This window comes from Endocarpon pusillum, assembly GCF_000464535.1.
Source record: "Endocarpon pusillum Z07020 unplaced genomic scaffold C708003, whole genome shotgun sequence".
NCBI classification, from domain to species: Eukaryota; Fungi; Ascomycota; class Eurotiomycetes; order Verrucariales; family Verrucariaceae; genus Endocarpon; species Endocarpon pusillum.
The window spans coordinates 85,117-103,711 of NW_006913540.1; the positions used below are offsets into that span (position 1 = coordinate 85,117).

Below are 18,595 nucleotides of genomic sequence, written 5' to 3' on the forward strand. Positions count from 1 at the left end.
TCCCACCTTCACGCCAGCCCAGAGCCGCCCATCCCAGAAACCCACATACCGCGTCCAACGTCACCGATTCTCACTTACTTATGTTCAAACCCATACGTCGCCTGCAGCCGCCTGATCAGATGTTCTTTCGCGGTCAGAACCTTCGCACCACCTGCACCACCTCCATACCCGACCTCGAAGCCTCCATCCCCGGCCGCTGTGGTGGAAGGATGATGCGTGATGTCCGGAACAAGTCTCGATGGCACAGCCTCCAACAGCGTGCTATCGGTCGGATGGCAGAAATACGCTATACTGTACCTATCCTCGCCCAGTACACCTACACCCGAAGCTGTATTTCGGTGTTGGTCGTGGGGAAAGATGACTCGATGGACCGTGCTTTTCAGGAGGTTGTTTGTCCAGTACGAGAGGAGGTCACCGATGTTGAGGAGGATGGGTGGGAGGGGTGTTTGGTCGTCTGAGGTTTCGGGAGTGTAGTTTGAAGGGATGACGGGGACGGGCGACCATTTCTGTTGCTTGTTTTGTTGGGTTCGGGGGTTTTCTGAGGCTGAGGTCGAGTTTAAGGTTTCTGACGTTGTCGTGCTAGAGGTGAGGATTTCTAGACCGGGCTGGGAAGGCCGCTGAAAGAGGAGGGTTATAGACCCTATAGGTATTGTCCGTTCGAGTCAGTGGAATGCAAGGAATAGGAAAATGCGCGACGGTAGAGATCGCCATGAGTGTAGGAAATATGGTTGAATACTGCTCACCATAATCGCTGTGTGCGCCTGCCCTAATATCGACTTCAGGCTGATAATCAGTATCCAGTGGCAGTGCCGGGTAATGAAGGAGGCGTAACGTGCAGCCTGATGGCGTCTTGTGTCGGGACGAGAACCAGTCTGGATCTGGTATCTATAGGATGTTGAAATACATCAGTCAATGCTCAAATGAGGGAACGATGGAAGTTATACAGCACTAAACAGTGATAGTTATTCCGTTCGCTTGTTGCTTAGTGTGGGAAGAAGTGAAGAAAAGCAGAAAGGTAGAAGGAAGACAGGGAACCGACTTCAAGACCTAGAGCCAGCAATTTCAAGATTCGATGACAAGTCTTCCGGCAGCGGGTTTCGAAGTCCAAGAGCTCATCCTCATGGCCCTGGAGCGACTTGGGAATCGGTTGTTGCGGTTGGTTGTCAATGAATTCACCAATGTTGAAGGCTCTGGTTTTGGGTTGAGTGAGCAAGAATGATCGAGGCTGTGATACAATGAGGTCGCTTGACGGGTGGATAGCTCGCTTACTCCTTGAAGTCGCCACGCTAGCATGGAAGAAATGATGAAGTGAGCATGACATTGAGTATAGGATAGCGGACTCGGCTGATGTACCTTTTGGTTTGCTGGATCAAGTGTCTCCGAGTGCATGCCCGTCCAGCCTCTGTTCTGATATGCGATGCGATGCTCAGCATTCCAGCATCGAATCCCGCGCAATCCAATAGGGGAGAGGAAGTCGTACATCTGAACCGATCTGACATGCAGCTTTCTCCTCTTCAGGGGACGAGAAGAACTGTTTCGACTAGGTATTGCTCAGTTGCAAATTCGCCTCGCTCAAAGCAGCTTGGAAAGAATTCACCAATTCAAATTGGCGCTCCACATTCTCAGGCGCGAAGTCCGTTCCTCTGGTATCAATGTACAAGAAGCCGTGCGTGGCAGCAGCATCGATCATTGTTCGTCCTATCTCTGGCGTAGGATACGAGATGTTGATGACGGGGAGAGTGACTATATCATTGGTTTGCACAGAACCATTCGTAGTCGCCATCATCCTGTGCAGATTGCAGACAACGAGAAGAGCTCCCTAACATCTAAAATCAAGGTGACAACAAGACAGAACAGAACGAGTAATACAAATTCTTGGAAGGGTAAGCGTGCCTGTCAAATATTTTGGAGGTGTGTAGAGATAGAAGGGATAGAATTGTGGTTTATTACTTCAAGTAGCACGAATGGGTCGAGTACTTTGTGCAAGCGGGGAGCAAGTCCAGTGGGGTGACAGTCGGTTGGTAGGTACAGCGAATATGTGGTTCACCATTCAATTGTGACAATCAATCAGAGATCAAAGTGTCCGGCCAGGGAAAATCCTTAATTCACAGAAATGAGAAATGCAGTGTCTCTCCAGTGCCAGTGGTGGAAGGGGAAGACTAAGAAATACCATTTTCTGTCCTCTGCTATGTGAACCGCATAAATACACGTAGGTTTGGGGTCGTAAAGTATGTGACACGCTCCAGTTGCAACCTTTGCCAGACTCCCATGTAACTCCCTAAGGTGAGAGGTAGCAGAACTTGACCATGGCCCTTCACCTTCACCTTCACCTTCACACAGCATCTTCCCCCTTCGTCAACGACGCAATCCACCATGATATTCTCCTGTGTCGACAAGAAAGCGCCAAACGTCTTGCACTGCACATACTGCCCATCATGGGCCTCTTGCATCAAAATCAAATGGATCGCTCAAGGATGCGGCAGTAAAAGGTCATGATGAAATCATAGAAAAAGCCCCGCGGCTATGCAAAAGCGAAAACGAAAACGAAAACGCAAACACCACCACCACCACCACCGTGCAGCAGAATTTTCCCTTCAGGAACACCAATGGCGATGATAGACCCATGCATTTTTCTGGCAATCTTTGCTGCAGTATTTTGTCCGCCGGCATCGACGGCATTTAGCAAACTGTCGCGTGAATTCCTCCCATTTCCCACAAGCGAAGTAGGCACATTGACGGATACCGCCTCGCGAATCGTCTTTGCGGCAAAGATTTCTCATCACCACACAAGCCCAATACTGCATATCTTTGGAATGATGGCGAACGGTGAATTTCTCCACCAATGGGAAGGTGTTGAAATCGTCTGGCTGCAAGTATTCCTCATCTGGATCATCCTCGTTCTTGAGGGACGGGTTAGCGCCGCTGTCGTCCTCCCGGGATTGAGCCTCCGGATTGAGCCTCAATCTCGGAACGAGATGAGTGGCCTGGAAATATGGTCGAAGGTTGCAGTATTTGGATACATACGCAAGGAGCTGGAGTGACATGAGGACATCTTCATCACGAGGTTGCGTAGCCTGTATGCTGGGTGACGTTGAGGGATTGCGTAAGAGGTTGGGATATGCATTCATGTTCAGAGCGGGTGAAGCCATATTGACCGGAGGAGCTGGAGGTACCGGTGAGTATGTGATTGGTCCGTTGACCGGTGTAACATTGGTGTTGATAATGCTGCCATCCATAGCGGTTCGATGCGTGATATTGAATGTTTCCGTTTCCTGTGGTTCTGACTCGTCAGGGATAGTCAAAGTCAAGGGCGCGTTCTCTCCATCGAGCGATGTATCATCATCCTCGACATTGGCCAGTGACACCCCAGCCTGCATCTGCACGGCAGGTTGCACATTTTCAGGACCATTTCCATCGTCTCCGCTGATGGCAGACTCATCGCCAATCGCGTCATCCGAGTCAGCATAAGTCGATCTTTGCTGACGGATAGAGGGTCGTCGAGGTCGGCGGTGTGTGGAGATTGGCAAGCCCCGCTGCTGAGAAGGTGCTGATGGAGTCGTTGGAGACTCGGGTTGAGAATGGTTGCCTGCCTGGAGTGGAGGGAGCATAGAAGGTAGCCTATCCACATCCCTTACAGGGCGGATCTCAAACCCATCAGTAGCATCCATCGAGGGCACAGCGGTTGCTAATGGTTGCAAGGTATGATTTCGTTGGTGTATATTGCGACCATCGTGGCTTCGATGGTGGTGATGAAGTTGTGGCCGTGGAAACGTGGTGCGCTCGGGCGGCGATGTTAGGATGGTGTGTCTGGTAGGCGTAATCTCCATAGCGCTATCGTCTGCAGGATACTGAGTCTGAGTGAAAGGTTGAGGAATTTCGAGAGAAGGGGGAGGAGGTTGCCTTCGAGACTGCCGATTTTCAGAAATACTATTAGGTTGGTCCAATGCATAGGGTTGAGAGCGAGAATTCGGAGTGGTCTTCGAACTCGGACCATATCTTGCCGCATTGCGGTGAGCTTGTTCTACATCAGCTTTGGCTCTCTGCTTCTCGATTACCTGTATGTAGTTGTCGAGGATTGTGGCGATGACCGGCACCATATCAGCTTCGACAACCCTAGTCCGGACTTGTTCCGATCCACGGACTCCAATGTTGACAACACATTGAAACGCCAGGTTCCATTTCCACATATCCATCACATCCTTGCTCCTGCCCTCCTTGAGGATACAGATCAGGCGTTCCACGCCTCCATCGAGCACCAGAATATCTCGAATGCGTGCGGAGGATGTGGTGAGGTATGCCAGATGGTTAAGAGAATTTATAAGAGGTAGTGTCGAAGTACAATCAAGTGCCCTGCGATCATACAGCGTGGTCGTGATATGAACTGACGCCTTGTTGACGTTCGGAATGCTGAAATTGACCTCCCGCATTGTGATAAGCACGTACACGCTTCAAATGTAGAACAATGATACCAGGTCCGGATGACCTGAAGGCTCAATCTCAAGGATATTTGTCACTAATAAGGAGGAGATGCAGTTGTGTATATCACAACTTTGCAGCAGATATCCCTGGCCCGAGCAACACCTGACAATATCAAAGGGAAGGGAAAGGCTAACGAAACAATGCTTGATTTGTTGTAAGCAAACCCTTTGACTGTAAAGTTTCTTCAGGTATCCATCTTCGTGCAACTGGTTATTGATGGCGTAAGAAGCTCTGAGGTATTAGTTGTGTATTATGCAAATTATCTGCCAGCAGCTCCGACCGCAAGTAGCAACATCAATGGCTACAGTGACGGAAGTGGGTGTTCGACAATGGTCCAAAGACTCAATGCATCGAACGCTAGTCGGATGGACTCGGTGGCAGCCGAGGATCGCGGAGGCAATCAACTGTGGAGGATCGGCAGAGCTCGAAGGAGGCGCCAGGCGACGGAGGTGTGAAAATGGCTGGGTAAGACAGATACTCTCTCCGTTCCTCGTTCTGGCCGAGGCACGGTCTTCAAGGTCGTGAGTAGAAGAGTTGTGAGATGGGAGAAGTATGCGGAGGGGATGATGTGTTGGCAGGAGGTGGTCGAGGGTTGAGGGTCGAGGGTCGTGGGTCGTGGATCAGGGTTTGTGGTGGGTGGAGAGTTTGAAGGAGGAGGCCGATGGAAATTGTGGAAGGGTCTGGGCGATGGTCAAGGTAGTTAAATTGATGGGGCAGAAATTGCGTTGATGAAGAAGAGAGGACGAGCGGTGGCCGCAGGACTGACGGACGAGTGATTTGCCTGCCAAAATTACTAAATTACTAAATTACGACGAAACGTAACTATCTTCCCCAGCCCTTTCCTCTTCAGATATAGCTCTGGGTTGCTGCAGGAAACTTCGAGCTTCCAGATGCTAGTTGGAGCGTTTTCTTTCTTGGTTCTTGGTTCTTCTGTCTGGAGACAACCTCTTTCTTATGACCGTGATAATTCATTAACTCATTCTTTCATTCATTCTTTGGTTCATTCTTTGGTTCATTCTTTGGTTCATTCTGCTCGATGTCACCCTGTCTGTGCCCGCAGACTTTGGTGTGTGTTGGAAGCTAGGTGTTGGTCTTCATCAATTGCCATGCTCACCATGCCGTGAAAATGACTTGTCTCATCTCTCGCTAACTCGGACCCAGCCATCGGCCACGGCATAATAACAATAGATTGTGGTAATTTGTTTCTTGTTTCATGGTGAATCTATGGTATCAAACTCCACCATCTCGTTCATGCTCTCATCTCAACACTTTTGCCATGAACTTCAACCAGATCATGACCTTGCACCATTCTCTTGTCTGCTGCGTAATCACCATGCCTTAAACAAGATTGTCCTCTACAGCACGGCCTTGCTTCATTCTATAGTAGGGATCATCTATATCCCAAGCCGAGAAAAACTTCACTTGGCCAATGCCTTGTTGCCAACTTGTCAAGTGCATCAATAATGCACGCTCCACTTGTTGTATGCGTACACAGTTCAATCCTGTGAGTGCAGTATGTGCTACTTACTACCTGGTGGGAATTTTGGGGACTTAGCTCTGACTAGCCCTTGAAGGACATCACACTGTGGCTTTTGATGCTGCTCTATCGCTGCCCATACCGAGTAGAGGTTGAGGCTGTCATTGGTCCGTCCTTTGATGAGGTCTTCCAAACATATATCAGGATGTAGTAAGGCACACCAGAGTCAGGGTCTTCAGTCAGGTTCACGAGCACCTCATGACCAAATACATGAGTTGCGGGTGCGTGCCATTGACGTATCTCACTTACACTGTTGTCAGCTGCCAGCTGTGAGAGACACAAATCAAGAATGCCATTTTGATTTGGCCTTATGTACAATGACTAGACCTGCCTCTGCACGTCATGGTGAGAGGTGCTTCCATTATCATTCATCACCATGATTCTGATGATACCTATGGGGTCGCAAAACACAAACACAAATACATGAGGCATTAAACCGATCTGGACATTTTAGCACAATTGTGGCGCATCGATATGTATGAATCTGAATGAACCAATACAGATGCTGCTAAAACAACTTGGTCCCTTCCTGAGCCACCCGGCTGTCTGACCGTTAAAACTCAGGCAAATTGGTGTAGAAAGTGCTTCGGACAGCGGCAGGTCCAGCCTAACCTCCCAAACAACGACTTTACGGACGGTCCAGGGAGGGGTGTTAAGAAGCTGGTCCTTGAACTGGCCTGTCAGCTGCTCCTGATCCACCCATGGCCCCGAGGCTATGATCCACCGCCCTGGGCAGAATGTAGCTCTCATCTGCCAGGCGTCTAAAAGGGGCCAAATCTCCGGCCAAACCTGCCTTTACCGGCTTACCCCAAAGCACCACACAATGTACATACAGGCAGCCCGGGGGGGGCGCTTCCAGGGACAGAGTAGGCTATTCATGGACACGGGTATGCGTATTCACGCAGTGAGCAACCAGAGGCACGAGCGAGGTCAGTGAACGCGAGATGTCAAGCCTTTTGCTTAACCAATTGTTGATCACTTCTGCTCTGATTTCTGTGACATCTGCATGGATCCTGAATTAGAGAGGGCTTTGCGTTTTAAGTAGTACAAATAATGTGGCTAAGCTTTGAAATTTGAATCTGCGCCAGTGCATTTAGTGCAGTGCAATAATCTGCCCCCCCAATCTTGCCCGAATCTGCCTCAGTGACTTTGCCTTCGAGAATGATCAGCAGTATCGCAACTTTGTTCTGATGATTTAGGGAAGGACTCAAATATTGCTTGCAGTGTTAGGACAATCGCTAAGGGTCCCAATCAGCTCCCAAGATAATATAGCCAAGTTAGCTCTGCCTCTGGGCCGCCCGCCAATCGAAGCCTGTGCCAAACCAAAAACCTACCTGGGCTATTTGGCGCACAACTTGAACTTCTGAACACTGCAGCACCCATCCCTCCTCAGAACCTCACTTGCGATCATCTCTGCTATTGACCAACAACCTACGCCTACTTCGGTCATTTCATCTGGTGATATTCGGTATTAGATCCTTGAGGAACATTGTCACCATTCTCCTGCTTATGGTCGCTCGAAATTCGCGTAGTCACTCAGCTGGGTTTATCCTCGCTTATTTCTCCAAAAGCTTCCGAGCTCAAAACGAACGCTCTACTGGCCTCAACTCAATCCACCCCTAACGTGAACGCAACTTCGATAAACTTGGGCACAGTGATTCAATACTACCAGAATCAGTCCTGAGGGACTGGCTTTTCGTCATGTCGGACACGCTGAGCGGAGAGCAGATGCAGGCGAGAATACAAGCGGCCAGGCGGGAGGCTGAAGGCCTGAAGGATAGGATCAAGCGGAAGAAGGACGAACTTGCAGATACCAGCCGTATGCTTCTCCCTGTCCCGATTTTGATTCTGATCAAATGAACATGCTATCACTACGGAACGATCGCATTTCATTCTTCAAGTGTCTACATAATGGCCTTTGGCTAACCCATCTGATCGCAGTCTCGCAAGTCGCTCATAGTAGCACAGAAGCACTACCAAGAATTGGCATGAAGCCGCGCCGCAACCTGAAAGGACATCTTGCCAAAATTTATGCTATGCATTGGTCAACGGATAGGAGACATCTCGTTTCGGCATCACAGGACGGCAAGCTGATCATATGGGATGCCTACACCACCAACAAAGTACATGCCATTCCCCTTCGATCTTCTTGGGTTATGACTTGTGCATACGCACCAAGTGGAAATTACGTGGCCTGTGGTGGGCTTGACAACATCTGCTCAATCTACAATCTTTCCTCTCGAGACGGTCCAACGCGCGTCGCTCGTGAGTTGTCGGGTCACGCAGGTTACCTCTCATGCTGCCGGTTCATTAACGACCGAAAAATCCTTACATCTTCAGGAGACATGACATGTATGATGTGGGATATTGAAACGGGCTCAAAGGTGACAGAGTTCGCAGATCACTTAGGAGATGTCATGAGCTTGAGCATCAACCCTACGAACGCTAACATATTTGTCTCTGGGGCATGTGATGCATTCGCCAAACTTTGGGACATTCGTTCTGGCAAAGCTATCCAAACTTTCGCTGGACATGAGTCAGACATTAACGCCATACAATTCTTCCCAGACGGCAATGCTTTTGGTACTGGCTCGGACGATGCTTCTTGCCGCCTTTTCGATATTCGTGCTGATCGCGAGCTGAATGTCTACCAGGTAATTCTGGCAGTAAAACTATGCTTCATTGTAGAGATGCTGATCTTCATGTATAGAATGAACAAGTACTGTGTGGTATCACCTCGGTAGCCTTCTCTGTGTCTGGCAGATTACTGTTTGCTGGGTATGACGACTTTGAATGCAAGGTAAGCTGCAACGCCCCTGATCACCGTTTACTCATGCTTTTGTCGTGTCGAAAAGCTCTTCTGCCCACGTCGAAACGCTATGAAAGCTGTGACTGATGATTCTTATTAGGTCTGGGATACGTTACGTGGTGAGAAAGTTGGGGCACTAAGTGGCCATGAAAACCGTGTAAGCTGTCTGGGGGTCAGCAATGATGGTATTAGCTTATGCACTGGGTCCTGGGATTCTCTTGTAAGTCATGCCAGTCGGTGTTCTCTCCTCCCTCCCTTGTTATTGGCGCCTGTCAGATCTTGAACAGCTTCTGACCACATTTTTAGCTCAAAATCTGGGCCTGGTAGAGGGCGACGAAGATTCAAGAGAAGATTTAAACGGACAACATGGCTGTCCAGAGGCCATCCACAGCTTCATATATTCCCTTTCTCCAACGGAAATGCTTGCCATCATCACTTTCACATATGGCCCAAGCCAATACTGTACTATGTCAATAATACATCTCTGGACCGCACCATAACCCTGATCAGTAAAGTCGACCAACACAAGTCAGAAGGCTGGGGCAGAATGATGGTTATGTCAATGCTTCGGGACTTGGGAGCATCTACTTCAAGCTGTATCCCTCTATAGTCCTTCTCGCTCCACGGCTTCTTCGATTTGCCCTACCTGTGTCTCTTTGCTACTTTTTCACGCATTGGTGGCGTGCAGGTTGAGCTTTGAGCTTGCGTACGCTAGCCTTTTCTGTTCTTCCTCTAATGTCTTCAGCTGAGCAAAGGATACTGTGTTCCTCAATTCATTCGGCGTGGAGTTTTGTCATGCCAACCGAACATCTCCGTCCCATCCGGCAGGCAAGGAGATCTGCACAGGGATGAAGATGCACCTGTAGATGAGTCAGAGTTCCGCAATCAAAAAGAAAATTTCATCTTCCTCTTTGCTTGACAAGAGAATTCACTGCCCGCGCGTGTCCTCAAGAATCTTGACTGGGTCCAGCTTCAAGGTGCAGATGTCCTTTTGAGGAATCGACATGGCTTTTGAATTGGTTAAGGAGCAGGTTTGCCCTTCTAGCTATCTCATTATGATCTCATATCTGAAGTCCTCTAGCTTCCAATACTGGTGTTGTCTGCCAGCACCATCTGCCAGCAAGCTATTGGTGCTTTCTGGGCTATGTTACATGCATTTCGCATCATCCAAGACAGGACGATCTGCTACTTCAAGGCTTGAGTTTTGGTGGGGTGATAGCATGATTGTTTCTGCTAGACATGTCTCAACTTCAAGACTGTTATCACATCCGTTAATGCCGGTGATGCCGGTTCGCCCGACAAGTCCAACGTTGTCCTTGATCTAGAAATTACTGTCCTTCTTGTATCTTCTTCACTGACTTATAGCTTACCTTTGACATTTGGCTTGCTGGCAAAGTCTCTACTTTTGTGTGCCCATGCTTCGTAAGCTATCGATATCAACCCATGACCCAAGCATCAGCGTCATCTTATACTTTGTTGCCGCTTTCCTGGGTTCAAGCTGTAGATTTTCTCTATTTCTCGAGCCGAGTCTGGTCTCGCTTCTTAGTTATCCCTATTCCGACAATACAATGCCTCGGATTGGATCTAGCAGGCATTATTATCTATGTGCATCAAGAGTGGGGGAACATTACTGAAACCAGGTGTCCGTAGCAGTCTACCTTAGCTGGCATGTTTCAAGGTATGTGCTGCATAAAAACCACGTGGACAGTCTCACCTGCTTCACAGGCGGTATATGAGGAGATATAGAAAATGGTACGACGCTGTCAAAGTTTCGATACAGTGAATGTTGGTTGGGTCAACTGTGCCACAGGAGCCTATGCATTGAGCAGAAATTTGGCTGTCTTACTTCAAGTCACCGACTCTAATCTTAGGCAAGCACGTTTTGAAGAAGTGGCACGTTCTAGAGCAGGATGGGAGCAAGAACCTGCGTTCGGAATATCGATCGAGAAGCCTCTCGAGAAATGCGACAAGCAGTCCGTAACGTGACCAGACCACATTTGCAACAGATCCCCATTCGCAACGTTTTAACTATCTCTGCCCCTAATTTTAGCTCGCTATCATTCTACAAATATTCATTGAAACTAGCATAGAGAATGATCAAATAGCCAGAATTAAGCAAAGTTCGTTTACAAAATGTCTATCTAGGTTATTTTAACTAAATTTATTTGTAGAATAACGTCAACAGCGTTTGAATAACCGGAATACCATGTCAGAACGCCAAGTAATTTCTGTTGCGAATGAGGATCCGTTGCACCTGTGGTCCGGTTACGTTAGGCACTGTTCAATGTCCAAGGTACTAGTAGTAAAAGCTTCATTATTTTCCTTGGTAAAAGTGCTCCTTTCCTGACTGCCGGCCATAAGCTTATGCATCGAGAAGCCGCTCCGAGACACAAGTTCCTATGTATCACAATAGTCTCAAGGCATCATTAATGTAGCGAATGGCTCGAGCCCTGCTTGCTCGTGGCTTAGTGATAACTTCAGGAACTCCAAAATGTAATTTGAAACTATCTGGCTAGTGAGAATCGGGACAGCCCGAGGCGGAGATTTAGCTGCAGTATAAGATGCCAAATAAGGTTGCAAGCGCATACTCCAGTTGGCTAGATTTTTAGGTGCTTAAGTTAGGGAATCTCCCCGGATTCTAGGTTGCTTCTGCTGGAGAAAAACAAGCACTCAGCTAACTCCCTAGGAAGGACTTCCAAACGCTCAAGACTCCCTGTGTAGGCGGATCGGGGGTGGTTTCAAGCTTGCTGGGAATTTCTGTTTCTTGGCAGATTGTAGAGATGCCAGGTACCTACAGATCACCCTCTCGAATGTCCTCAGGCTTGACTGACCGAGATGGCTACAGTTCAATCCATCGAAGAGTGGGGAGCACCTCGCCTTCAAACATTCCCATTCACAGCCTTACGGCACGCTGTGATAGGGGTCGATGCCTCACATTACCTCAATCTTCGTTTGAACAGCCCAACAAGTAATGAGCCACTATTGAATGCAATTGGAGGCATTCCATTTACCCTAAAGTCAGCGCTACGCGATGACCTAGAATCATTCAAAGCTGTTGATGCGACCCTGATATTCGTCTTTGAGGGGCTTGACTACAAGAACAAGGAGCTGTATACCTCACCAAGGACGAACACGACTCTGAAGGCTCACAAAGACGGCTGGAAAGAATATTACAACGAGGAGAATGGAAAGGACGTCGCTGCAGAAAGGACGCTAAAGGCCTTCGCCAAAGCTAGTATGCCGGCCGAGTCCATTACAAGAAGCTTTGCTGACGCCCGTCACAGGCTATCCTGTTGAGAACGTGACCAGATACTTCCAATCACTGCTGAGCCAGCATTCTGTGCCATTTATGGTGGCTCCATACAGTGCAGCTGCACAGGTATGTCACGCTTTATTGTTTAAGCGGCCTGCTGATTGTGCATAGCTGGCGTACCTAGAACGACCGACATCCAACAACAAACCAGAGAACACGCAATATATTGATGCTATTATCGGATCTGCCGACCTCTTCTTGTTCAATGTCGAAAGAATCATCACAAACTTCAACACCCGGCAAGGACTGGCGACCTTTGACGCCCTCAGCAAGTCAGCATGTCAGGATAGACTTGATAAGGTTCCTGATGATGTTTTCAGAGATGTTCAGCTTCTTCTTGGTGGCCCATTTCTTCCCACGTTTCCTTTGTTAGATAAAACAGGTGGTCCCAAGGTAAGCGCACGAGACGCTCTTACGATGCTGGGTGGAAGGTCGGTGATCCAGTTATGCCACCAATGGCGAGATGATCCTCAAGTCCAGGCCCTTGACTACGAGGACAAATACAAAAGAGCCGTACTGTCCCTGAAACATCATGTTATCCTTGATAAGGAAGGCAAAGCGATCCTTATGGGCTCGGAATACGATGCCGGCGATGCTTACGAGTTCATCGGCTTGCGCCTTCCTGAGGAGTTATACTTCTATATTTCTCGAGCCATGTTAGGTCCACGCGTGCCAAACTGGCTTACCTCGGGCGAAATCGATCTAACACTGCCAGTTGGCTGCGAGGACACTGAAGCGTATAGACATCTGCTGGGAAATCAGCTCACCAGCCTTCAGATACAGACCATTTGCCTATTGTCAAATTCAATGAACCGATTCTATCAGACTCGCAACATCAAGATCAAGACATGGTATGCGAGGGAGACGCAAAAAACAATCAATATGAAGGAGGAGCCATCTGTGAAGGAGAGGCTCCTGGGTTGGAAGGTTTCTGAGGCAACCTTGAGTGAGCATCCAGAAGTAGCTGCGGTAAGAAGGTACAGAAAATGGTGAGTATCAATGCTGATTAGAGTTTCAGACCAACCAGGCGAGCTTCGCACGCTTTATGGAGGCTTTGAAGGAACCAAAATGTCGTCAGATCACTACTACCAGAGGCAACTCCCCACCTTTGAAGTCGAAGCCGGAGATACTTTTCAATGTAATGGGCCGCTTTTTGCAACTTCGAGAATTCGTGAACGAGAAACATGAACTGACAGGCTGGGGCAGGGCCTTGAGAAAGGCTCTCTCCTCCCTTGACGCCCCGGATAAGCTCGAGGACTCGGTCTATCTCGCAATTGAGGCGCTACGATTGGGCCTATTGGATGAGCGTCATGTTGCGTTGGGATCCACCAAAGCCAAAGCTGGCAAGTAACACAGCCTCCGTCCGGGATTGGACCTACAAGCTAACATCGTCGATGACGCAGCAGACGACGCAGGCCCCGTGAAGACATTGATAACCAAGGTGGCTTGTTTTGGTCGCTTGAAACATGGATGCATTGGTTATACAGGCCCTCTTGATCGCGAAATGCTAGCATTCCAATTCATGATCAATGCTGTCAGGACTAGTCTCCGATATTTACTTGAGACCATCCTTGTCAGTATGTGCCTCAGTGGAGAAGTCGATCGTAATCGGAGCGACTGGTCGGATATTGCCTTCAGGTAAACTTGCTTGCAGACCTAAATCTGCAAGACAGTCTGCTAATTTCTGGCAGCCTTCCACTTATGAATGACAACGGTGCAGGACTTGCCATTGCAGCGAGCACATACTTTGACGACGTCAGCCGACATGGAAAGAAAAAGGATGAGAGTGTTCCATCTGATGTTACGAAAGAAGAGGTCAAGTCCAATTTTAGTTATCTACCACAAGCGCCAAATATCACGAAGAATCTGAAGACTGCCTTCAACCTATGGGATGCAGTGAGTTTTGGGCACCGGCCAATGCCTTGTGGATGGTGCTGATGAGAATCTAGGTCTGCTTGGGATCCAAAGAGGTCAGCAAGGAAGTGAAGAATGCGAAGGCGCTAGAGGAGGCGAACGCATGGCTCTCGACAATGCGGTGACAGTAAGGGCTGCTAGACACCCATGTGTTGTCTTTGGCATACGGGGGATGGTCGTGAGTGCCGAAGCGTCAAATGCACCATGTTTGCACTCTGATGGAGTTGGAGCCTGCTCCAGTCTAACAATGGTTAGAGGAAAACCGTTCACAGACGTTGCGATTTCACCGTGACAGTATTGCACCGAAGATGATACAATATCAAGCGTCACATTCCCAGTGTTCAATGTACCATCCATAGGCTCAGTAACGCAATCGTGGACTTAGTCGCCCCTTCTGGATAGGTGTCCTGATTTGAATGATGAGAAATCCAATGATTTGCAACGTACTACGTCCGCAAGGGCCTCGGGCCAACTTGAGTATCGCTGTTTACAATCTGCTGTTCAAGTTATCTCTAAAACAATCCATGCCAATATCTCGTGCTTAAAGCAATTCAGACCAAATCAAAGACCAATAAATAATAGATACGCTATCATGCGGCCCATCAATCTCTGCCTCTTTTCCTCCCTCTCCCTTCCCTCCATCACTACGGTTGCCGCCTCTGCAACCGGCTCCTCCGTCCTCGATCTCATCCCCTCCAACTTTGACAAGGTCGTTTTCTCCTCCTCAAAGCCGGCGCTTGTCGAGTTCTTCGCTCCGTGGTGTGGTCACTGCAAGAACCTTGCTCCAGTCTACGAAGAGCTCGCTGCCAATTTCGCGCATGCCGGAGACAAAGTCTCCATAGCCAAAGTTGATGCGGATGAACACAAAAGTCTAGGGAAGCGGTTTGGAGTGCAGGGTTTCCCGACTCTCAAGTGGTTCGATGGCAAGAAGGGGAGTCAGCCAGAGGATTACAATGGAGGGAGGGATCTAGAGAGTCTGACGAAATTCATCAACGAGAAGACGGGCGTCAAGGCTAAGAGCAAGAAGTCGGCGCCAAGTGCGGTGCAGATGCTGACGGATAAAACATTCAAAAATGAAATAGGTGGAGAGAAGGATGTCCTGGTTGCATTTACAGCACCGTGGTGCGGTCGTACGTCTACACCTCATTTACGATCTACTTGAGCACGCTTTTTCATTTCCTTCTCAACTTGTCATGGTACTGACCTGTTGTCTTCTTTGTAGACTGCAAATCTCTGGCACCAACGTGGGAGAAACTTGCCACCGACTTTGCCTCGGAACCTACCGTTGTCATCGCGAAAGTGGACGCTGAAGCGGACAATAGCAAAGCCACTGCGCAGTCACAGGATGTATCCTCCTATCCAACGATCAAGTTCTTTCCACGTGGCTCCTCAACCCCAGAGATGTATGAGGGGGCACGTAGCGAGGATGCACTCGTCGCATTTATGAACGAGAAGGCTGGGACACATCGGGTTGTGGGCGGCGGTCTGGACGCCAAAGCCGGAACGATCGAGGCGGTGGACACAATCCTCGCAAAATACGTTACCAGTGGTGGACTGAGTGATCTTGAGAAAGCGACAAGCGACATCGGCAAAGCGGTAGAAGGCCTCAAGGACAAATACGCTGGCTATTACGTCAAGGCACTTCAGAAGCTGGGCCAAAACCCCGAGTATGCACAGAAAGAGCAGACACGGCTGGCTGGGTTGTTGAAGAAGGGTGGTCTAGCACAGGAGAAGATCGATGATCTGACCAGCAGGAGTAATATATTAGGAAGATTCTTGGTCAAGCAGGACGAGGGTAAGAGTGAGCTTTGAGCATTTGAGAGTGGACCTTGACCGATCAGACTACCTTTGATGGGGACCAGGGAGGGCATCTGGAGTACTAGTAGAGCGGGTATGGGAAAAGCATGTTCTGCGACAATACTGAAATCGCTGACCTGGTATTCTGGGGATACACTTAAACCGGCGGCTTGTTTACGTGATATGATCTCTCTCTGTCTCCCTGCTGCTTTGATAATAAACTCGTGTTTCTGAGCTGTGCTCTCTGGGAATCACGATTTTAATGCTGTAGTTCAGGCGGCTACCGAGCACTTAAGTAATCAAGTACTATCCCATGTGTCACTGAACTGGTGACCATCACTTGTTGAGGAATAGCGTTGCCGTGATCTAGCATCAGAATGTTGCTGCTGCCTTGGCAAGAAGACCAACAAAAGATTTTTAAGTGAAGTTTTATAAATTAGTTTTTGACATTGAAGGTAGAGTTATCTTAAAAGTTCAAGATATAAAATTAATTAAAATCCCTAGAGCTTTTGAATGATGTAGTTTTCATCATGACAAGTCTGAGAATTAGGGTATGCAGACAGAGAAAGACTGCAACGCAAATCAACTCTGAGGTTCTTCTTGCTAAGACTGCAGCAGAATTATCCGCTAAAATCTACTTAACTCATTTAAGGTTGCAGCAACGCTACTCAGTGAGGGTCACTATTTCAGTGACACAGGGATACTCCGTACTTGAAATCCAATAAAATTGTATCATTTTCAACGTCTTTTCCCAGGATTATTGCCATGTGGCGGTCAAATTATGGTCATCTGATCGCTCTCGGACGATCCTTGTATGACCAAAGACCAATAGTACAGCGGCATTTTCCAAGCCCTTATGTATCCTGATCCATGGAAGTAGGGCTGAGGCTGCATGCCAAGCCATGCACGCCAAAAGTCAATCTCGAAAAGGACAAACATGGCAACATGGCCACCTGACCCCGGACCGCAGCCTTCACAATTTTTGATTCCCAGTGTTCGGCGTTTGCTTCACCAAACTTTCCACATTCCTTATTGTTTAGGCGTTTGTGCCATCCATTCGAATCAGCTGCACCAGATTCTCATCCACCAAAGACCATTCTTGTACAACACTGCCTCAACAACTTCCAGCGTCCCCTTGTTAGCATGGGTCCTTTTGATGGCATGGTCGGCAAAGGCTTGAAGCCTCTTACGGCACAGAAGCAGAAAGTGCACTCGCAGACCATCAAGACTGGCCCGACTACCACTTCAAAGCACAGATCTCAGCCCGCTCAGTCCACTTCCAAACCTTCACCTCCTCTCTCCAACGGGCAAGGTAAGACTCTTAATGGCAATGCGCCCAAGCCGCAGAAGCAAGCATCACCTGCGCATTCCCGAAGCAATGAACCAAAAGCACGTATCAAAGAAGAGAAGAGGTCATCTAGTTTGAAGAGGTCGTCACCAACAGTTTCCACGCCACGTTTCGATTCGGACAATAGCGACGAAGATGCGGAAGTCAAATCCAGCAAGCGAAGGAAGGTCGGAGAGGATGCTTGCGTCGATCTCAGCCGCCGTATTCGAAACATTCACTCGTTCTCGGTCCTCCAAGACTCGGGCGCTTTGCCAATGATCCATGCAGCGGACGTTGCAAATCTTGGCACCGATGAGAAGCCGAATCCCAACTATGCAACCTTCTTTACGGCTTTGACAGGCGATGAAGACGAGGCGCCGGTGATTGAACTTCGGTACCCTAGCGTATCGCACAAAGAGCGCTACCAAATGGTGCAGGGCAAAGCAGGTGACGATTTCAAGCCTCTGGACGAGATCATCCATGTTATCAGCACCGTGGCAGAAAATTATTTGCTACCTTCACAAGCAGAGCCAATTACCAATGAATCAAGTGGCTTGTTGCGAGATCTGAAGCGTGCTCGTCTCCGAGGGCACAAAGGTGAAGCTGGGGCTCAGTCGAAATACGTGGCAGGGGTGGAAAAATACAACGCTCTCTTAGATTCGTTGAGCAAGGATGGATCGATACAGAAAAACCTGGACGAATTGCACTCTCTGAAACTTCCTCTGGTCGAAACGATCCTTCAGCAAATATATGCCCGCACCGTTTCTCCCCACATCCACACTCTTCGTGCCTACGAAAATGGTACAGACAATGTGTACGGTGAACTGCTCCCACGATTCTGCAGTACCATCTTCAAGCATACCAGACTCAACTCCTCTCACGTGTTCGTGGATCTGGGCTCTGGGGTTGGCAATGTCGTCTTACAAGCTGCTTTACAAATCGGCTGCGAAAGCTGGGGATGCGAAATGATGCCCAATGCGTGCGAGCTGGCTGCTCTCCAACACGAAGAGTTCATCGCTCGATGTCGCCTCTGGGGCCTTGCACCCGGCGAAGTGCACCTCGAACGAGGCGACTTTCTTCAAAACGAGGCAATCGGCAAGGCACTCAAAAATGCAGATGTGGTGTTGATCAACAATCAAGCCTTCACCCCGGCGCTCAACGACAAGTTGATCATGCACTTTCTCGACTTGAAGGAGGGCTGTCAGATCGTCAGTCTCAAGAGCTTTGTCCCTCATGGTCACAAGATGCAGGCCAGGAATATGGGCAGCCCGATTAATGTTTTAGATGTCAGGGAATTGGAGTACTTTTCCAACAGCGTCAGCTGGACTGATGCTCCGGGGAGGTGGTATGTACAGACGAAGGATTCGAGAAAGGTGGAGGCTTTCCAGCGGAAAATGAATGGTGCTTGATCTGGACATG

The 18,595-nt window shown here is 48.8% G+C and overlaps 6 protein-coding genes across 6 annotated transcripts; 4 read left to right on the forward strand and 2 right to left on the reverse strand.

Moving 5' to 3' along the window:
- Positions 1–74: 74 nt before the first annotated feature.
- On the reverse strand, positions 75–1,783 carry EPUS_06151 (uncharacterized protein; the record flags this gene model as incomplete). Its single annotated transcript, XM_007787999.1, has 7 exons — positions 75–640; positions 744–885; positions 1,040–1,190; positions 1,270–1,286; positions 1,354–1,407; positions 1,481–1,540; positions 1,598–1,783. The coding sequence occupies 7 exons, from the start codon at positions 1,781–1,783 to the stop codon at positions 75–77; spliced, it is 1,176 nt and encodes a 391-aa protein (XP_007786189.1).
- Positions 1,784–2,594: 811 nt separating this feature from the next.
- Positions 2,595–4,427, reverse strand: EPUS_06152 (MYND-type zinc finger protein samB; the record flags this gene model as incomplete). The annotated part of the gene is made up of 1 exon (XM_007788000.1): positions 2,595–4,427. The coding sequence occupies one exon, from the start codon at positions 4,425–4,427 to the stop codon at positions 2,595–2,597; it is 1,833 nt and encodes a 610-aa protein (XP_007786190.1).
- Positions 4,428–7,717: 3,290 nt separating this feature from the next.
- Positions 7,718–9,152, forward strand: EPUS_06153 (Guanine nucleotide-binding protein subunit beta; the record flags this gene model as incomplete). The annotated part of the gene is made up of 5 exons (XM_007788001.1): positions 7,718–7,835; positions 7,958–8,670; positions 8,727–8,816; positions 8,926–9,045; positions 9,132–9,152. The coding sequence occupies 5 exons, from the start codon at positions 7,718–7,720 to the stop codon at positions 9,150–9,152; spliced, it is 1,062 nt and encodes a 353-aa protein (XP_007786191.1).
- A 2,508-nt stretch (positions 9,153–11,660) lies between these two features.
- Positions 11,661–14,177, forward strand: EPUS_06154 (uncharacterized protein; the record flags this gene model as incomplete). Its single annotated transcript, XM_007788002.1, has 8 exons — positions 11,661–12,060; positions 12,110–12,204; positions 12,250–13,107; positions 13,157–13,485; positions 13,542–13,579; positions 13,626–13,776; positions 13,830–14,034; positions 14,088–14,177. The coding sequence occupies 8 exons, from the start codon at positions 11,661–11,663 to the stop codon at positions 14,175–14,177; spliced, it is 2,166 nt and encodes a 721-aa protein (XP_007786192.1).
- Positions 14,178–14,644: 467 nt separating this feature from the next.
- On the forward strand, positions 14,645–15,864 carry EPUS_06155 (Protein disulfide-isomerase tigA; the record flags this gene model as incomplete). The annotated part of the gene is made up of 2 exons (XM_007788003.1): positions 14,645–15,182; positions 15,275–15,864. The coding sequence occupies 2 exons, from the start codon at positions 14,645–14,647 to the stop codon at positions 15,862–15,864; spliced, it is 1,128 nt and encodes a 375-aa protein (XP_007786193.1).
- A 1,128-nt stretch (positions 15,865–16,992) lies between these two features.
- Positions 16,993–18,585, forward strand: EPUS_06156 (uncharacterized protein; the record flags this gene model as incomplete). Its single annotated transcript, XM_007788004.1, has 1 exon — positions 16,993–18,585. The coding sequence occupies one exon, from the start codon at positions 16,993–16,995 to the stop codon at positions 18,583–18,585; it is 1,593 nt and encodes a 530-aa protein (XP_007786194.1).
- Positions 18,586–18,595: the final 10 nt, after the last annotated feature.